The sequence below is a fragment of the Talpa occidentalis genome, unplaced genomic scaffold (assembly GCF_014898055.3).
Source record: "Talpa occidentalis isolate TD23 unplaced genomic scaffold, MPIMG_talOcc4v2.1 talOcc4.8, whole genome shotgun sequence".
Classification (NCBI taxonomy): Eukaryota; Metazoa; Chordata; class Mammalia; order Eulipotyphla; family Talpidae; genus Talpa; species Talpa occidentalis.
This window is the reverse complement of record NW_023605194.1, coordinates 20,500,199-20,517,722: the sequence shown is the minus strand read 5'-3', so window position 1 is coordinate 20,517,722 and position 17,524 is coordinate 20,500,199. Positions and strand designations below refer to the sequence as shown.

General features: G+C 55.0%; 2 protein-coding genes and 1 long non-coding RNA gene across 10 annotated transcripts in view; 1 reads left to right on the top strand and 2 right to left on the bottom strand.

Moving 5' to 3' along the window:
* LOC129145023 (uncharacterized) overlaps window positions 1–2,653 on the bottom strand; it is a 78,919-nt gene extending 76,266 nt beyond the window's left edge. The window contains exons 1-2 of the long non-coding RNA XR_008549997.1: window positions 2,506–2,653; window positions 2,142–2,222 (exon numbers count right to left, since the gene is read on the bottom strand). This is a non-coding gene — a long non-coding RNA (uncharacterized LOC129145023). The remainder of the gene's footprint in view (window positions 1–2,141; window positions 2,223–2,505) is intronic.
* On the top strand, window positions 313–15,758 carry SEMA4G (semaphorin 4G). 8 transcript variants are annotated; one of them, XM_054690405.1, is made up of 17 exons: window positions 321–336; window positions 5,489–5,565; window positions 5,841–6,319; window positions 6,413–6,561; window positions 6,832–6,894; window positions 8,591–8,689; window positions 8,786–8,879; window positions 9,029–9,142; window positions 9,314–9,483; window positions 9,564–9,733; window positions 10,016–10,160; window positions 10,270–10,492; window positions 10,886–11,001; window positions 11,133–11,305; window positions 11,483–11,544; window positions 13,402–14,458; window positions 14,593–15,758. In XM_054690405.1, exons 3-16 carry the CDS (start codon window positions 6,196–6,198, stop codon window positions 14,229–14,231), a joined length of 2,532 nt encoding a protein of 843 aa, XP_054546380.1. In that variant the 5' UTR covers window positions 321–336; window positions 5,489–5,565; window positions 5,841–6,195; the 3' UTR covers window positions 14,232–14,458; window positions 14,593–15,758. The 8 variants fall into 8 exon arrangements, with proteins under 8 accessions (XP_054546378.1, XP_054546380.1, XP_054546379.1 ...); XM_054690404.1 differs by lacking the exon at window positions 321–336 and adding an exon at window positions 592–604; XM_037496215.2 differs by lacking the exon at window positions 321–336 and adding an exon at window positions 2,948–3,021.
* On the bottom strand, window positions 14,340–17,520 carry MRPL43 (mitochondrial ribosomal protein L43). Its single transcript, XM_037496218.2, has 3 exons — window positions 17,346–17,520; window positions 17,162–17,268; window positions 14,340–17,029 (listed from the first exon to the last, which is right to left on the bottom strand). The coding sequence occupies exons 1-3, from the start codon at window positions 17,474–17,476 to the stop codon at window positions 16,788–16,790; spliced, it is 480 nt and encodes a 159-aa protein (XP_037352115.1). The 5' UTR covers window positions 17,477–17,520; the 3' UTR covers window positions 14,340–16,787.
* Window positions 17,521–17,524: the final 4 nt, after the last annotated feature.

The window sequence follows — 17,524 nt, the reverse complement described above, 5'->3', positions numbered from 1 at the left end:
GTCTGACTCCAAGACGACTGGCTGGGAGGAAATCTTGACAGGCAAAACAGGCTTCTGAGGCACAGTGGAACAGTGAGACTACAGCATTGTTGCACTGGTGACCATCCTTTGAAGAAGCATCTCAGCTGTGTATGTGGCCAAAATAAAGATCACACCACCTAAAGGGAGAGTGCTGGGCAAACCAGAGGTGGAGATGGCAAAGCAGGAACAGCAATGCTGCCACAGTGAACAGGAAGCAGAACAACTTGACTAGGCCACAGTTCTCTTGCCTCAGGGAACCTGTGATCAAGTTTCAGCAGTTCATACCTCCCCCCTTCATCTAGGATCCCTGCTACAGTGAGTAACTGCTGTGTGCAAAGCTGGAGCCCAATGCTGGTGTGTAGGTGGCAGAGGACAAGTGGCACAGCCCTCACCCACTTTCTTACAGCTGAGATGGGGAAAACAGCTTAGCAAAAACAAAACCCGTGTTTGTGAAGTGCACCGGAAGGTTTTCAAACAGGATCCTTACCACCCCACTGTGAAGCAGCCAGGGTAGTGACGTTAAAGATGAGTTAACAGCCAGCTCAAAAACTGACCTGCCTTGTCCCAGGACCCAAACTCACAGGTTAGGATTATCTTCTCTTTTGAATTCAAGTCTCCTGCTGTCAATGTGCCCCTCATTTATGTTTTATCAGTTGGAGCTGCAGAGATGAGTATTGTCCATCCAAGAGACTTTCTAGAGAAAGTCCCCTTAATTGCCTTCACATGTGATCTTTCATTAACTTCAGAGATACGTAGGTGGGCAGAGAGCAGCATGAAATGGATTGTGATCTGAATCTATATTATCAGACTTACTGAAGTAACTACCCAACTAGTTTAGCCAGTGCCACACTAGTACTCAGCCTTGTGACTTATACATCTTGCTCTTCTGAAAATACATGAGGTTTTGAGTCTGCCATTAGAACACCTTAGAGGAAGAAGGCTTTCCTCGCAGAATGTAGGTCAATGGAATGCTAAACCTACCGCCTAATCACGGCATGAGTTATCTGAAGTCACCCTGAGTTCTATGCCCCTCAGCCCACTGGAGTGATTTACTTTCCCTCCTGTCAGGTTCTGTGGGCCAGTCTCCCTGACCTCCCCACTCTGCTACCCCCAGGCCTCCCATAAGAACTGTAGATTTCTCTTTCTGAGCCGTTTCATTCCTGCTCTTCGCAGCTCTGACTCCCTACTCAATCCATCTATGCTTCGAGGCTTTTCTTCTGCGGTCTTTTCCAACTCCCTGACTTTTCTATTCCCCACTAGGAAGCCTCCTATCTCACCAACTCAAACTCCTTGACCTCTTTTATGCCCCTTCCCTTCTGCCTACTCCCCAGCTCACATCTGTGCACAAACTTGCACATTTCTGCCTTTGTTCTGATAATTTCCTGTCCAGCTTGCCCTGCTTCCCTCTTAGGATTTTCCAAGGCCAACTGTCCTCTCGTACACACAAGATTGGCTTTCAAGGCAAGTTAGTTAACCTATTAGAACCTATTTTCCCATCTATAAAATGGGGTTATTAACCCATAAGGATGGGACGAGGGTACAGGACACTCTTTGTAGAAGTGTAAGTACACTTTAATGTAAGTATTTCTCCCCAGCTTCCTTCCTCTCCACATACACACAAATCCTATTTGCGGAATGCTGGGGAGGTGGAAGTGTGATGTGGGCCCTGCTGTCTAGCGATCTGCAGTCACACACAAGAGCCTAAACTACTAGATTGTATGCAATGAAGTGCCAAGATGAGCTTTGGGGAATTCAGAGAAGAGGAACTAGGCGTCTTTCCCAAGGTGGCTTCAGTTAATAATGACAGAGGCACTTGAATCCTGTTCGCCCTCTCTCAAGCCAGTGCTCATCCACCTGTTACCCCAGATCCCTGTCCTCAGGGCTCAGTCAGACGCAGTGGCTCTCTCTGGGCCATCAATCTTGTCATGGATGAGGGAGTGAGTACCAGGTAGCTCATGTCTAGAGCTAGGGTTTGATCCAAACCCTAGAGGGTCCTTAATATTAGTTATGGGAAGGAGGCATGGCCTGAATCAAAAGAAACTGCAGGGCCACAGATTACCTGGAAGGACCATTCCAGTTGAATGAAAGGAGTTGGGGAGTTGATTCTGAGGGGGGCTTACCCAGGTTGCACTTAGGGTGGGATATTTGATTTGCCTTGAATTTCACAGAAGATCTGGAGTAAGAGTGATGTTCAAGATGAACTGAAAAAGAAGGCAGGTGTCAGTGGCCCAGTCCCCGAAGAAAAGAACCCGGATTACCTCTATGATTTCACTGAGTGCACAGGTGAAATTATCCAGAAAATAGCATTTCCTCTGTGCACTTCTGGACAAGCTGTTACTTCTTCACTCTAAGCCCTCCCCTCCCCCACATCCCTCCCAGCACCCCCCTCCACACACACATACAACCACTCAGACCTTAAGATGAAGGACAGATCAGGGAGGGCTCCTTGAATTTAGAGCTGCCCAAAGCTTGGTCTCTACCTACCTGTGCCCCTTTGCACTGTAGGTAAAAAGGGGTAACAGGAGTACAGTAAGAGTCCTGGTAGACGGACAGTCCAGAGGGCCCTCCGAGTCAGAGCTCCCAGAGAACATCGCCCCAAGTGCCCAGTAGGGTCCCAGGGCTAGAGCGGAAGGAAGGTGTAAATCCAAGGAGGGCGCGCTGCGTCGTGAGGCCACCACCAGGGGGCGCTACCGGGACGCAGCCTTTGTAGGCAGAGGTAGGGTGCGGGCAGACGGGAGCCCCCAGGCTCGGTAAGAGGCTTGGCCTCAACCGGCTCCATTGTGTCGAGCGCGGGCGCGAAAGGAGAGAACTGAGCCCTTCCCCGCACCCCACCTTGTCGGCCCCGCCTCCCTGGTCCCGCCTTTCAGGCCCCTGCCCCACCCCCGGCTCCGCCTCCACACCCGCCCCGCCTCTGGCGGCGGCCCCTCTCCCCGCAGCGGGTGCTGTGCGGCCGCGGAGCCGCGCGTCACCGTCTCCATGGCCGGGGATCCGAGCGCAAAGGTGAGAGGGGAGTGCGGAGGGCGGCGGGCCAGGGCTGAGGGGGCGGGGGCCAGGCCAGGTCTCCCCCACTTCCATTCCCCGCTGCCAGCGGGGCCAGGCCTTTCTCACCGCCAAGTCCCGCGGTCCCGCATAAAGGCGCTAGAGGGGCGCGGGCCAGGCCTCGGCTGCGCTCGGACGCCACCGCTGAGTCGGACACCAGCGCGGGGGCGGGGGCCCGCGTGGCGAACAGTGTTCTCCGGGATCTGGGTCACATCTCCCAGCGTCCAGCGGGATCGAAGGAGATCTTGTCCTCGAGCGACAGCAGTAGACACTGAGGTTAGACCAGCCAGAGGAGAGGACCACAGGCTGCCCAGGCTGGTGGAGGGGCGGGGGCCAGGCCCGTGGGCCAGGAGAGGCCGCCATCCTGCCGGCCAGAGGGAGATGCCGCCGACACTAGGTCGGCAGACAGGTGGGATGAAGGTCGTGAGCCTGCCGATCCTGTATTCGGGGTCTGCCCTCCACAGTTCCCGCCGCCCTAGGATCTAATAGCGGGTAAGTGGCCAGAGTTTAGGGGGCTGGCCCTGGGGAAGAACCCAAACTGTGAACTGGGGGTAGAGAGTGGGGTGTGGACTGGAGACCTTTAAGCCTTTTCACCACTGGGGGGGAAAGGGGTGGCAGCCCCGCCCCTCCACTTAGCCTCACCCTCCCTCCCAACAGGTTACATGGGGGCTGAGAGCATCTACCCTACTTCCCTATCTAGAGCTGCAATGTACGTGGAAGTAGAGGAGTGCTGAGTTACCCCTCCTGTTCCGTCTTTCCTTTGCAAAAGCCAAGGGCCGCCTCCTGGTAGGGTTAGGTCCTCCCTACCTTGCAGAGCAGCCTTGACCCATGTACCCATCCCATTTGAGCGTCCAAGGTCAGAAGCTTCCCCCATAACTACACACATACACACACAGTCGGAATCTGGCCTTAGAATTGGGACTCTTGGGAAGGGAGGCGGGGTTCTGCTCTGCATCTCACCCCCAGTGGACACTGGCCATCTCCAAGCTGCAGTGAGAACTGGACCCCTGGAAGTGTGTTGTAGGTACGCTTACCTGTGCATAGAGGTGTGTGTGAGGACTGTGTGCACATGCGCGTACTTGTCCCTTCTGTGATGATGGTCCCTGAACCACTGTATGAGTGGCTTTGTGTGCACATCTATGTGTGTATGCCAGACCCTCCAGTGAGTGAATAGTGGGATGATCTTTTTCACTCTCCTTGTCAGCCTGGGAGGCAGGTGACCTGCTGAATGAATGGGCCTGGGAATACAACCTCATGTGTGACTATCTATGAACATGTGTGGCAGGTCCTTTATGCGAGCATGTATGTACACAAACCTTCCTGTGTGTGTGCATGACTGATAAGTATGTGTGTTCACAGCCTTCCTGTGAACATGTATGTGTGCACCTGTGTGCATGCACGTTACCCCCTCTGGTCATGTGACTTGTGTAAGCCTGTGTAAGCATGCCGTGCTCCACACTCTGAGTGGTTCCTCTCACCTGGGTGTGTTCCACCTGCCCAATCCTAGGAACTGAACCTCCTACCCATAGGGCTTCCCCACCCTTGCACTAAGCAAATAGGAGGCCCCAAAGGTAAACAGGTGTACCTCACAGTGAAGACTGGGACATCAGCAGTTTGCCTGAGGCACCTCCTGCCCCAGCTCCCTAAGCAGGAGCTGATGTCCTCTCTGGGGTCCAGGGACCCTCCTTCCACTATTCCGTTCTCCCCCTCTGGATCATGCTCACTAGGGTGCTGACCTTTACCTCTTAAATAAATGTTCCAAACTCCTATTCTCCCTCTGGCCAGTTCCTGGTTCCTCCCCTCCCATCAAGGCCACGTAGTTAATATTTTACTTGGAAGGGGTTGGGGGGCAGTGGCCCCTTTGGCCCTGTTTGTGTGAATCTGATAGGGCCAGGTGGGTCAGGCTTCCCGCACATCTAGCCCAGCCCAGGAGGCCTTCACAGCCCCATCAAGAGATCAGACTGATACAGGAACCAGATAAGGTCTGCCCCCTCCCCCGCTCCCCATCCCGTTGGCTTCAGAGAGGATCAGGTGAGGGAAGTCTCCAAGATGGGCCAGGAGCGGTGGCCAGGAGCTCAGGTCCTATCATCCACCTTTCCCCTGTTGCTCATGTCTGAGTTTGCTGGCCCTGTGCACTGCAGCCTCCTGCACTGACATTACACCTGTGTAATCAGGGGGCCAGGTACCCCCTCCCATGCCTATGAGTGCCTCTTTGCAGGTAGGGGCACGCGTGGATGCCCAGCCAGAGGGTGTAGTACAGACTCGAATGGGCAGGGAAGAGATGTGCACCCCCTCGGAGAAGAATGCTGAGGAGGAGAAGTGTCTAATTAAAGAGAAATTCCAGAGGGAGCTCTCAGGCCAGGGAAAAGAAAAAACAAAGGGAAAGCAGGACAAAGTAAACAAAGGCCCATTAACCATCTCTACGCAGGCCCTCCTGCATAAGGCACCCCCGCAGGCCAGGGGACAGCTGTTTGCCTGAGTTGAGTGAAGCTGAACTTCACCAAGGTAGATGCCTCCTTAACTTTCTGATGTGGGCACAGGAGGGCAGTTACCTGGAGTTTGGGTTGGAGGGAGTCTAGGGTCTGGTAAGGAGAGTGAGTTCCACACAACTGCCGGCCTCATAGCAGGGAGATGAGCAGAGAGACTCTGAGTCCATCCTGATGTGGGGGTTCTGGGAGTGCTGGAACTTGTCCGCTCAGTGCCCCATGAGTTGGGGGTTTATGCTGTCCACCTTCCACCCACATACAGATCAAAAACTTTCTGGTATTTTTTTCCTTCAGAAAACGGACCTCAGAAAACCAGGACTAGCCCTGCGATCGGAGCAGGGTGACCCTCTCAGTCACCTACAACCCTCCAATGACCCCACGACTCCCTTGCACCATGGAGTTTGTTTTTGATGTGGAAAGGCAGTGTATGATCCATCCCCCTCTCTGACCTCCTACCTGGGATTCCATGGCCACACAACCCTGTGATTCCAGTTCCCCCCGATTCCAGGACCCTCCTTGGCCGCATGACCCATACTCTTCCGAGTGACCTCCCTGGACCTTGATCCCTGTGACTGTTCTTTCCATTGTCCCCTTGACTCTGGCCCTGACTCCCCTTGGGGGTCTTGTTGGTCTAGTCCTCCCCAGGAAGATGTTGGGGAGGCTCTGGCCCCTTCTGCTGAGCTTCCTCACAGCTACTGCAGTCCCTGGACCCTCGCTGCGAAGACCTTCCAGAGAACTAGATGCCACCCCTCGGATGACCATCTCCTATGAAGGTTAGACCCCACCACCTTGAAAGGCTGCAGGAACCAGGGCTAGGGCTGGGGAGGCAGCCCTAGAACTGGGCTCATAGCTTCAGCTCTCCCCAGAGCTTTCCGGGACCCGGCACTTCAAGGGCCGAGCCCAGAACTACTCAACGCTGCTGCTGGAGGAGGCTTCAGCAAGGCTGCTAGTGGGAGCCCGAGGCGCCCTGTTCTCTCTCAATGCCAATGACATAGGAGATGGGGCTCATAAAGAGGTCAGTTTCTGCTACCTGGACCACCCAGAGTCTATCCAGTTTTGTCCAACTCCCTGGGACCTCAACTTCCTGGAAACCCTGCTGGCCTTCTACAGCCCCCTGATTGGACAGTGCTTCCCTTCCCAATCCAGGTCTCCTTGCATCTGAAGCTCCTCCTGAAACGTACCTGTCCCCGATCCCTGGGGTCCTGTCACTTGGGTCCAGCAGGTAATGGGGAAAAACAAGGGTATTGGGGTCAGTGCATCAACCCATTCCCTTTCTCCCTACCAGATCCTTTGGGAGGCCTCTCCAGAGATGCAAAGTAAATGTCATCAAAAAGGGAAAAACAACCAGGTATGTGGTCTTCCCTGGCCCCGCTCCTTTCTTCCTCCCCAGTATTGATGTCAGGACTGGTGGAGACACAGCAGAGAGGTCCAGGTCAGCCGGTCAGTTGCAGCAACCACAATAAACATTATAAATGTCGCTGGAGTGGCAGGCACTACACACAGCGCTTCTTATCCAAACATCTGGTGACTTATTATCTTGGCCTGCAATGGCATCTTATTCTCCTCTGGGCTCCCAAATAATAATCATGATAACAACAAGTCATCTCTAGTAAATGCTGACTTAGCTAATATCTTACCTAATTCTAAAATAATCCTATGAAATACTAAAAGGCAAGAGGCGAAACCTTACAAAGGAAAGAAGGGGGTGGCCTCTTAGGACATGTGATGTGTAGAGAAGGCTGGTGCAGCTGGCATGAGACCAGAGGAGGGGCAGAGCCCTGGCTCGCAGGGCTGGGGCACATGGACTCTGCTCAGTGGGCCACTTCAGGGATTTTAAATACAGCAATGACATGATCTGGTTGCGTTTTTTTTTTTTTTTTTTTAAGATTTATTTATTTATTTATACAAGAACCAGGTACAGGCCAGATGTGCGGGAGGGTGAGAGGATTCACCAGAGACGAGCGGGGAACAGAACAGGCAGACTGATGAAATACACTCCTGAGGGGAGCAGCGGGCGCGACAGGAGAGGTCTGCCCCAACATGCAGGACTCTCGCAGGCTGGCTGGGATCGAACCTGCGCTGCAGAGGCGGCGGACAGGTTCACAGCGCAATGCTCAACCGCCTGCGCCACCAGGGGAGGCCCAGGTTGCATTTTTTAGATATGCCTTTTGAAAGTGGGTTGCAAGAGTGTGCATATTGGTAGACGATCTCTAGAAGGAAACCCCAGACAATGGCAAAACAGCCATCCCCTTTGAAGGCATGGGAATTAAAGGAAGATTCTATTTACTACAACACATCCTTTGTACCTTCTTGATTTTATACTGAATGAATTAAGTACTTTTGAGGGTTAAGAGTGCTGCCAGAGGTGATGGTGGTAATTTGGATGATGAAGGAGGTGGAGGAGAAGTAGAACAAGTCAAGAGACATTTAGGACAAAGACTTCCTCATGGAGAGGGACTGTCGGAGTGGGTAGCAGCAAGGATGAATCCTGGCTTCTGGGCTGAGTAATAGGATGGATGGATGAAGTGAGTTGGGAAAGACTGGACGGACAGGTTCAGGAGGGAAGATGCAGGTTAGGAGGAAGGGAGAGCTTGCTTTCTGACAAGGTGAGTGTGATAGCTCTGTGGTTTATCAGGTGGAAGGAGCTGGAGCCTGGGGACAGATCTGGTATTGTCACCCCAGGGGAGGTACAGGAACTCTCGGACTGGAGGACACTGCTGAGAAGATCTGAGAGAAGCACCTCAGGGGCTTGTTGCTCCTGAACTAGGGTGCAGAGGGCTGTTGGAGATGCAGGAGAGGCCGGCAGAGTATGTCAGGTGATCCGAGAGGAAGAGGAGAAAAGAAGGGTCGTGTTGTAGGGAGCCCAGAGGACAGGGAGTTCCAGGGAATAGTCTGTGTTCTGAGCAGTGAGAGGGCCCACTGGCATCTTCGAGGTCTCTGTCCTGTGGATGGGGCCAAGAGCTAGACCGCAGAGCTGGACTAACGGAGAGGCCTTTAAGGAGGCTGAGGCTCACAGCCCTCCCCAACCCCCACCCATCCCACAGACCGAGTGCTTCAACCACGTGCGATTCCTGCAGCGGCTCAATGCCACCCACCTCTACGCATGCGGGACTCACGCCTTCCAGCCCCTCTGTGCAGCCATTGTGAGTGTGCCTTGCCCGGCCCTGATCACTGGTCCCTGACTCCAGGCTGTTCTCATCTTGGGTCACAATCCCTGACTTGGGCCCCTCACTCCCCAGGATTCTGAGGCCTTCACCTTGCCAACCAGCTTTGAGGAGGGGAAGGAGAAGTGTCCATATGACCCAGCCCGAGGCTTCACGGGCCTCATCATCGGTGAGTGTGCCCCTCTCCCCGCACCAGCCCTTCACCCATAATCACGCTGCTGGTGGGCCAGGGGTCTCATCGCTAGGACTGGCCACCCATGTGTTATGTGCCTTATTGTATGTGACATGTCCCTCGTGCCTGGCCTGGCCCTGCTCCAGATGGAGGCCTGTACACAGCCACACGGTATGAATTCCGGAGCATTCCTGACATCCGCCGGAGTCGGCACCCACACTCCCTGAGAACCGAGGAGGCACCGATGCACTGGCTCAACGGTTAGGAGGATGGGGGCAGGGGACTGTTTCTTCCTCTTGACGCCCTAGGCGGTAGCCATCCCACCCCCGAGTGCCCTGTGAGCCTCTATTCCTGGGTGTGGAACAAGGGGTAGAGGCAAGGGGCAGGATCCCAGCCTGCTTCAGAAGCCACTTGAACTGCCTGACCCACAGATGCTGAGTTTGTGTTCTCCGTCCTGGTGCGGGAGAGCAAGGCCAGCGCAGTGGGTGACGATGACAAGGTTTACTACTTCTTCACCGAGCGCGCTGCCGAGGAGGGCTCGGGCAGCTTTCCCCAGAGCCGCAACAGCCACCGTGTCGCCCGCGTGGCCCGTGTGTGCAAGGTGAGTGGGTCTGAGGTTGGGGCGAGCACCCAGAGGCTGATCTGCTGACTCCACCTTGACCCCATGTCCCTGCCTCCCAGGGAGACCTGGGGGGAAAGAAGATCCTGCAGAAGAAGTGGACCTCCTTCTTAAAGGCGCGTCTCTACTGCCACATTCCTCTATATGAGACTCTGCGTGACGTCTGCAGCCTGGACACTGACACCTCGGCCCGCACACATTTCTATGCTGCCTTCACGCTGACCACACAGTGGTCAGTGCAGGGATGGGGGGAGGCAAGGCACTGGGGACAGCATAGGGGTTGGCGCAGAGCTCAGTGAGGGCGAGACCCACTGTTGGGAGGGCCGGCTGCAGAGAGAGAATTTCGGGCATGTCTAGCAAGTAGGGCTAGAGGTTGTAGAGGCTACTGACCCTCAGGAGAGGCCCCTTGTGCCTGGAGCTGGGAATGGCCAGGATTCTAGTGGGCTCTAGCCCGGGCAGGGGCACAGGGTACACTCAGCGTGACTCATCCCCCTCCCCTGTGTCCCACCCTCAGGAAAACACTGGAGGCCTCAGCCATCTGCCGCTATGACCTGGCTGAGGTGCAGACTGTCTTCACAGGCCCCTACATGGAATACCAGGATGGTGCCCGGCGCTGGGGCCGCTATGAGGGTGGGGTGCCAGAGCCCCGGCCCGGCTCGGTAAGTGCCCAGGCCTGGGGAGCGAACGGTGCTGAATAGCCAGAATGCGAGTGGGGCAGGAGGAGGGGCAGGTGAGGTCCTAAGGTTCACCTTACCATCCCCACCCCAGTGCATCACAGATTCGCTGCGCAGCCGAGGCTACAATTCATCCCAGGACTTACCATCCCTGGTCCTGGACTTTGTGAAGTTGCACCCACTGATGGCCCGGCCAGTGCTGCCCACGCGGGGACGGCCCCTGCTGCTCAAGCGCAGCGTGCGTTACACGCACCTCACGGGGACACCTGTCACCACGCCTGCTGGACTCACCTATGACCTGCTCTTTCTGGGCACAGGTGCTTCTGACCCCTGACTCAAGCCCTCTGGTGACTGCTGATCTGAGTCCTTGACCTTTGTTGACTGCTCACACCCTGGATACCCCCATAACAAAACTGTAGTGACCACTGATGTTGATTCTTCAATGAACACTCACTACTGGCCCCCAGTCGCCACTGGCTTAGGGTGACTGCTGACTTATATCACTAACAATAATGACATTTACCCTGATCACTAGTGCTTCCAAATCCACTTATTCCTGCCATGACTAGCTCAGAGTTCCCAGTGTCCTTCTACTGACTGAATCCTCGTCCCTGACCTCCTGACTGCCAAGCTGCTTTCCTTAGGCTCTTGCAAGGGGCCGAGAGCAGGTTCCACTGTTGGGGTCTGACTCTCTCCTCTTTCCATACCAGCTGATGGCTGGATCCACAAGGCTGTGGTCTTGGGCTCTGGGATGCACATTATTGAAGAGACACAGGTGTTCAAGGAGCCCCAACCTGTGGAGAATCTGGTCATCTCTTTAATGCAGGTAGCCCCTGACTTGTGACCCTCAACATAGCCTTTCAGAATAGGGGGAGGAAGTAAGGGAGGCCATCAGGGGCTGTGTGTTTGTAAGTGGGAGTGGGGTGCTGCTGACCAGCTGTTCTCTCTGGTTCCCAGCACAGCCTCTATGTGGGCGCCTCTAGTGGAGTCATCCAGTTACCTCTCTCCAGCTGCTCCCGCTACCGCTCCTGCTATGACTGTATCCTGGCCCGGGACCCTTACTGTGGCTGGGACCCCAGCACCTATACCTGCGTGGCCGCCACTGTAGCCAACAGATCCCAGGGTAGCAGGTAGGAGAGGGGAGGGACTGAGGACCCCATGTGCCTGGGGCATCACGGCCTGAGTGGTGGAAAGGGCCTGCCAGCTCTGGGTGGAGTGGGGACCTGTTGTGGTAATTGTCTGTGACCCTTCCATTGGGGAAACTGAAGCCTGGTTCCCCTCACTCATGAGTCCTGATCTGTCTGCAGGACAACAGTGATACAGGACATAGAGCGAGGAAACCGAGGCTGTGAAGGCAACAGCAACACAGGTAAGTGCTGTGGATGGGGGTGTGTGGCCCTGGCTGCAGAGCCGGTCCTGTTACCATAGACTGCCATGTGTATGCGCATGTGTGTATGTGAATGGGCGGCTCCACATGCTTTCAGCGAGGATGATTCAGTACAGTCTGGGACAGAGTAAGTGCTCAACAAACATTTGTTGCCCAAATGAATTACACATTTTCAGTGAGGAGAAACAGGCTTAAAATAAAAATTTTTTAAAGAATTATTCCTTTATTATAATATTTTTTAAACTTATTTATTTTGCATAGAAGAACTAGGGTGTAGGCCAGAGGTGCAGGGAGTGAGAGGATTCACCAGAGACAGAGTGGGGAAGAGAACAGGCGGATCTAGTGAAATACACTGCTGAGGGGAGCAGCAGCAGAACAGGAAAGGTCTGCTGTGCCATGTGGGTCAGCTCCCTGGCCAGGCCTTCCAGGTGGAAGCACAAAGACTTAACCCCTAGGTTACCAGGGAGGCCCAACATACAAAATTTCATGTCTGGAGCTCATAGCCAAGTTGGAAGCAGGGGAGCAAATAATTATAATCCTTTTCATTGTCTTTTGTTACAAAAGGAATAATTACAACTATGCAAAGATTAGAAAGATAATGAGTAGTTCCCTACAGACAATTAGATGACTTAGCTGATATCTAAAAGCATAGTAGGGCCTCCCCAATGGTGCAGCGGTTGAGCGCTGGGTTGCGAAGCTGCCCGCGGCCTCTGTGGCGCCAGTTCGATCCCCGGCTGCTCCCCAGCCACCGGAGGAGGGCCCCACATGGTGCGCAGACCCCTCCTGCCGCCCGCTGCTCCCCTCAGCAGTGTACTTCGGTCCTTCTGCCTGCTCTGCTCCCCGCTCTGGCTCTGGTGAATTCTCTCACCCTCCTGCGCTTCTGACTGTACCCAGTGCATGTATAAATAAACAAACAAACAAATAAATAAATAAATAAAACATGCCTCTATTAAAAATAAAAAATAAAATAAAAGCATAGTAAACGATCATAGCTAACATGTATTGAGTACTCGCTGGGCCAGGCTTTGATCAGACACTTACATGCCCAATCTAATTTACTCTCATTATATTCCTGTGTGAGAGGTGCCATAATTGTCACCTCTGTGAGCGGTAACCTCTCTGAGACACAGCGAGAATAAGTTAGCTGCCCAAAGTTAATCAGCTATTAAGCAGCAGGGTCAGAATTCAAACCTGGCACCAAGCGATCTGACTGGAGTTTGCTTTTCATCACTCCTGTGCTCTCCCCCCCACCCCATCCCCCACTCAAGTCAACCAGGTGCGTGGAGGGCATGGGGGAGGGGACGGCACCCAATCAGAGGAACAGCAGGCAGAACGAGCTTGGTGTGTTTGAGCAACAAGAGGCGAGGCTGGAACAAGACAAGGGAGAGTCTGAGGTTTCTGACTTAGGCAACTCAGGAGTTGGTGGTGCTATGCACAGTGATGACAACTCAAGAAAAAGACCCACTATGGTTTGGAAGGCAGGCTTTGGCCCTAGTTCCTGTGACTTGTCCAAGGACATCACGTGGACATGCCAGCATGTGGAAGGTGGTCAAGTCTGGCGCTCAAGAGGGAACTTGGCAGATAGCAGAAATTAACACCAGAGGAGGGGGTGACAGCCCAAAATGAGATGAGAAATGACCCAGGCACCGCCTGCTTCCTGGGAAGGGCCAGCTTGAATTTTACATGGGGGCGGGAATGCAGAAGGCCTGTCAGTTGTCACTGTTCCAGATCCTGCGCTTGGTATTGGAGACTAAACAGTGAGCCACATGGCTCATCACTCTCCACGGCCCTGCTTGGGACAGACAGGCTTTGACAGCTCCTCCTGTCCCCTCCCTCCAGGGCCACCACCACCAGTGAAGACTCGCTCTGTCCTCCGGGGTGATGACGTCCTCCTGCCCTGTGACCAGCCCTCCAACCTGGCCAGGGCCCTGTGGCTGCTCAATGGGAGCAGGGGCCTGAGCGACGGGCAGGATGGCTACCGTGTGGGTGTGGACGGGCTGCTGGTGACCGACACGCAGCCCGAGCACAGTGGCATCTATGGCTGCTACGCAGAGGAGAATGGCCTCCGCACTCTGTTGGCATCCTATAGCCTCACCGTCCGGCGGGCCACTCCTGCCCCAGCTCCGCAAGCCCCTGCCATGCCTGGGGCACAACTGGCACCTGATGTGCGGCTGCTCTATGTGTTAGCCATCGCGGCGCTCGGTGGCCTCTGTCTCATCCTGGCGTCCTCCCTCCTCTATATGGCCTGTCTTCGAGGGGGCAGACGAGGCCGGAGACGAAAATACTCTCTGGGCCGGGCTGGCCGGGTAGGGGGATCTGCCGTGCAGCTGCAGACAGTCTCAGGCCAGTGTCCAGGAGAGGAAGATGAAGGTGACGATGGGGAGGGGTCTGGGGGCATAGAAGGCGGCTGCCTCCAGATCATCCCTGGGGAGGGAGCCCCAGCACCTCCGCCCCCGCCCCCGCCCCCACCACCGGCTGAGCTGACCAATGGGCTAGTGGCACTGCCCAGTCGGCTGCGCAGGATGAATGGCAACAGCTACGTGCTCCTGAGGCAGAGCAACAACTGCGTGCCGGCAGGGCCCAGCTCCTTCGCCGAGGAGCTCAGCCGCATCCTAGAGAAGAGGAAGCACACACAGCTGGTGGAGCACCTGGATGAGAGCTCTGTCTGAGTGCGGCCTCCCAGGACAAATGCTCTTCCAAGCCGGCCTGGCTGCCCCAGGCTGGGTCGCAGCCTCCCCAACACAGTCACCCTACCTTGACACCCCCCCACTCCAGGCCCTTCTCCCAACTTTTTGATGTCCCTGTAGGGCTGGCCAGTCAGGCCCAGCCAAAGCCCCCTCCTCAGTCTTCACAGACCCATCTGTGAGCAGCCCAGGCCAACCGGTGCTCCTCAGAGGTAGGTGTTCCCTCGGGACCTGGTGCTCTGCAGACCCAGCCCCAGTTCCTATTCCCATGACCTAAGAACATGGGAGGAGAGGACACCATTTTCCTGCCCCTTTCATCTAATCAAATCCTTCCTCTTTCCCCCAGGCAGGGCTCTGCAGGTCCAGATGGCCTCACTGTCACCACCCTCTGTATGGCCCTCTGTGCTGGATGGTCCCGAAACCAGACAAGACCTCTGCCAGCCACCAGAGCCACCTGAGCCCTGCATACATGCACATGCGCACATGGAAGAATGTCTATCAGCTGGGCTGCAGGGCCCCCACCCCGACCCTGGTGCATTCTAGTGATTTATCCCACCTTCTGGACTTCGGGTACCCTCCCAACTGCCACATGCCGTCCTAGCAAATCCTCTCCCCAGTCCGTCCCATGTGACCTCTTTGGCAAGAGCTTGGGAACAGGCCAGCCTGGGGAGGTAAGACTGCATCAATCCCCTTTTCTTTTCCCTTAGTATGCCGCCCTCGTGAGTCAGCCCTCCCACCCACCTGGGTCATTCTGGGAGTGACAGACGGAGCTCTAGGCATGCGCCTTCCTCATGCACATGTGCTCACATTTCCACTCGAACGCACCTTCTGAGCCTCCCCTTGCTGCCTCAGACCTGTGTGTGTCAGGTTTGGTCCGTGGACATTTCAGAGGGAGACCCCTCTCCCATTCCGCTGTCCTTGCAGACACCCTAGGACGGGTGACCAACTGCACTCTATGAGCCAGCCTCCCTTTTTGGGGACCAAGTATTTGCCACCCCTCGACTAGAGCAGGGGGAGGAGAGATCTGATGTCTCACCTGGCATGTGAAGCCCGTTCTGGGAACTATGCAAAGGGCAGAGGCTGGGAGTTTAGATGCTGGGCTCCCACCCTGTCCTACCTCACCGGGGTACATTCAGGGTCCAGGGGCCTCTGAAGTCTCCAGGCCCATATGGGACAATCAAATCCTGACTGAGCTTCCCCATTTCCTTTGGGTGAGGATGACTGTTATTTTTGTAGTTGAACGTGGAATCCCACGATTTTTACTGCCCTTCACCCGACCTCTTCCACCTCTCCCCTACAATGAATGTATTTATTGTGAGAACGGCTATACTTCTTTAGGAATGCCCCCACTCACCCCCTCGGTGGGCGGAACAGGCATGTACCAGAGTGGGGAGCCTGGGCTCAGCTCCTCCCCGCCTCGTTGGTGAATAAATACCCTCTTTACCCACAACTATGAGTGAGCGGTCTGCTTAATCTAGACTAGCCTTCTCCTAATCACCAGGGCACAGACTTCTGAGTCTGTGGAGAAGGTGCTGCAAGGCTGGCACTGTCCCCATAAAACCATCTGTGAGAAAACTGGGATCCTCAGCTTCCATCCTGACTGCCCTGAGCAGGTACACAGGCCTTTATTAAGGCTCTCACTCTTCTCTCAGTGTAGTGCTGGGGCATGACAAAATTATAACCGTTTGAGAATTCATACAAAGTCTTCTACCTCCTTGCTCTTTTCCTCACCATCCCACCCTTGTTTAGCTAAGCCTAGATGTTCCCTATTTATCAATCCTCTTCCCAAGCTTTTCAGAACCAGCCCTCCACACACCAGAGATATGAATTCATTTCTGCAGAGGTGCCTGTCTTAGTGGAAAAGTTGGGGCCAAGCCTATTACCAGGGACCTGGCCTGAGACTCACATTCAAGGGTCAGGCCTAGACTAACCATGTAGCCTTTGATGCTCAACATCCAGAAAGGTTAGTATACGTTCTGCTTCTGGTCTTGCAATAATGAAATATGGGGTTATATTTAAAATATGCACATATTTTGGGGATGTCAAGTGTGACCTTGGGTAAATTTATTTACCTGTTTTTTCAACTTTACACGAACATTCACAGGAATATAAAGTGCCTAGCCAAAAAAGTGCCAGGCAGAGTATAAGGTGCTACTTCTCTCTAGCTCAATGGCTGCATAAATAGGAAACCAGAGACATTCCAGAAGCTCGCTTTGAAATAGCTTGCTGTGATTTGAGATCACTTTATCAATCTGGATTTCAGAAATGAGGACATGGTAAATTCCTTGAAGAACCTCGGGTTTCAAGGAGGTCAACTGGACAGGAATTAGGGAACTCACAAAGTCACTGCCCCTCGCAGTGTGCACGCTAAAGAAATAGGCATCACTTCTTTATTCCGAGCAATAGCTGTGGCAGCAGCTTCCCCTCTGGTGGGCTCCATGTGTCTACCTGGGCTTGGAATCCCCTGAATCAAAAGAGGAAGAATCATCTCTTCTGGGGTAAGAACCCGAAGCTTGGACTTGAAGCTGGTGGGGCAACTCTTTACTGAGCTTGCCCCTGGGCTGGGGCGGCATCCTGGACCTCTCGGGGACGCAGCCCGCCCACCCTCGTCGGTTTGTTGGTGAAGGGGTGCCACTGGCCCTGGATGCTAGGGCTGTCCGTGTGGAAGGGCTTGCGGATGCGGATCACGTCCAAGCCCGACTGGTTCGCCAGCTTCTGCACCAGTGTCGCGATCTCCTCGGCTGACTTGCAGTGGATGCTTTCCTCGCGCACAGCCCCGTTCACTGACCGGCGGGAGGTGGGGGTAAGAGAAAGGAGAAAGCGGGCGGACTAGATGTCAAAGGAGAGCAAGGAAAAGCAGGCCGAGCTCCCCGCACCACCCATGCCGCCCTCCAGCCCACCCCGGCCCCACTCACGGTATTCCGCTACCACTCTGGGCACACAGCACGGCCGCGGGTTCACGTATATTACGACCCCCGGGTTCCGTCGGGCGAAGTCGGCCACCTCCTGTTCCACGAACTCCCTGAGGGACCCCAGAAGGGTGAGCGGTGCCCCTGATCGGGGCGACCTCCACCAGGGGGCGCACCCCGCCCGGCTCACCTGGCGCCGCGGGACGAGGGCGCGTCGCGGCTGAGGCTAAAGCTGAGACGCTGCAGCTGCTGCACGTAGCGACCCAGCCCGTTTTGGAGGACACTGGCGAGAAAGCGGCTCGGGGTCCCGCGCGCAGTCATGGTCCCGGCGCCCCGGTCGCCGAGCAAGGCCCCGCGGCTCGGGGGCGG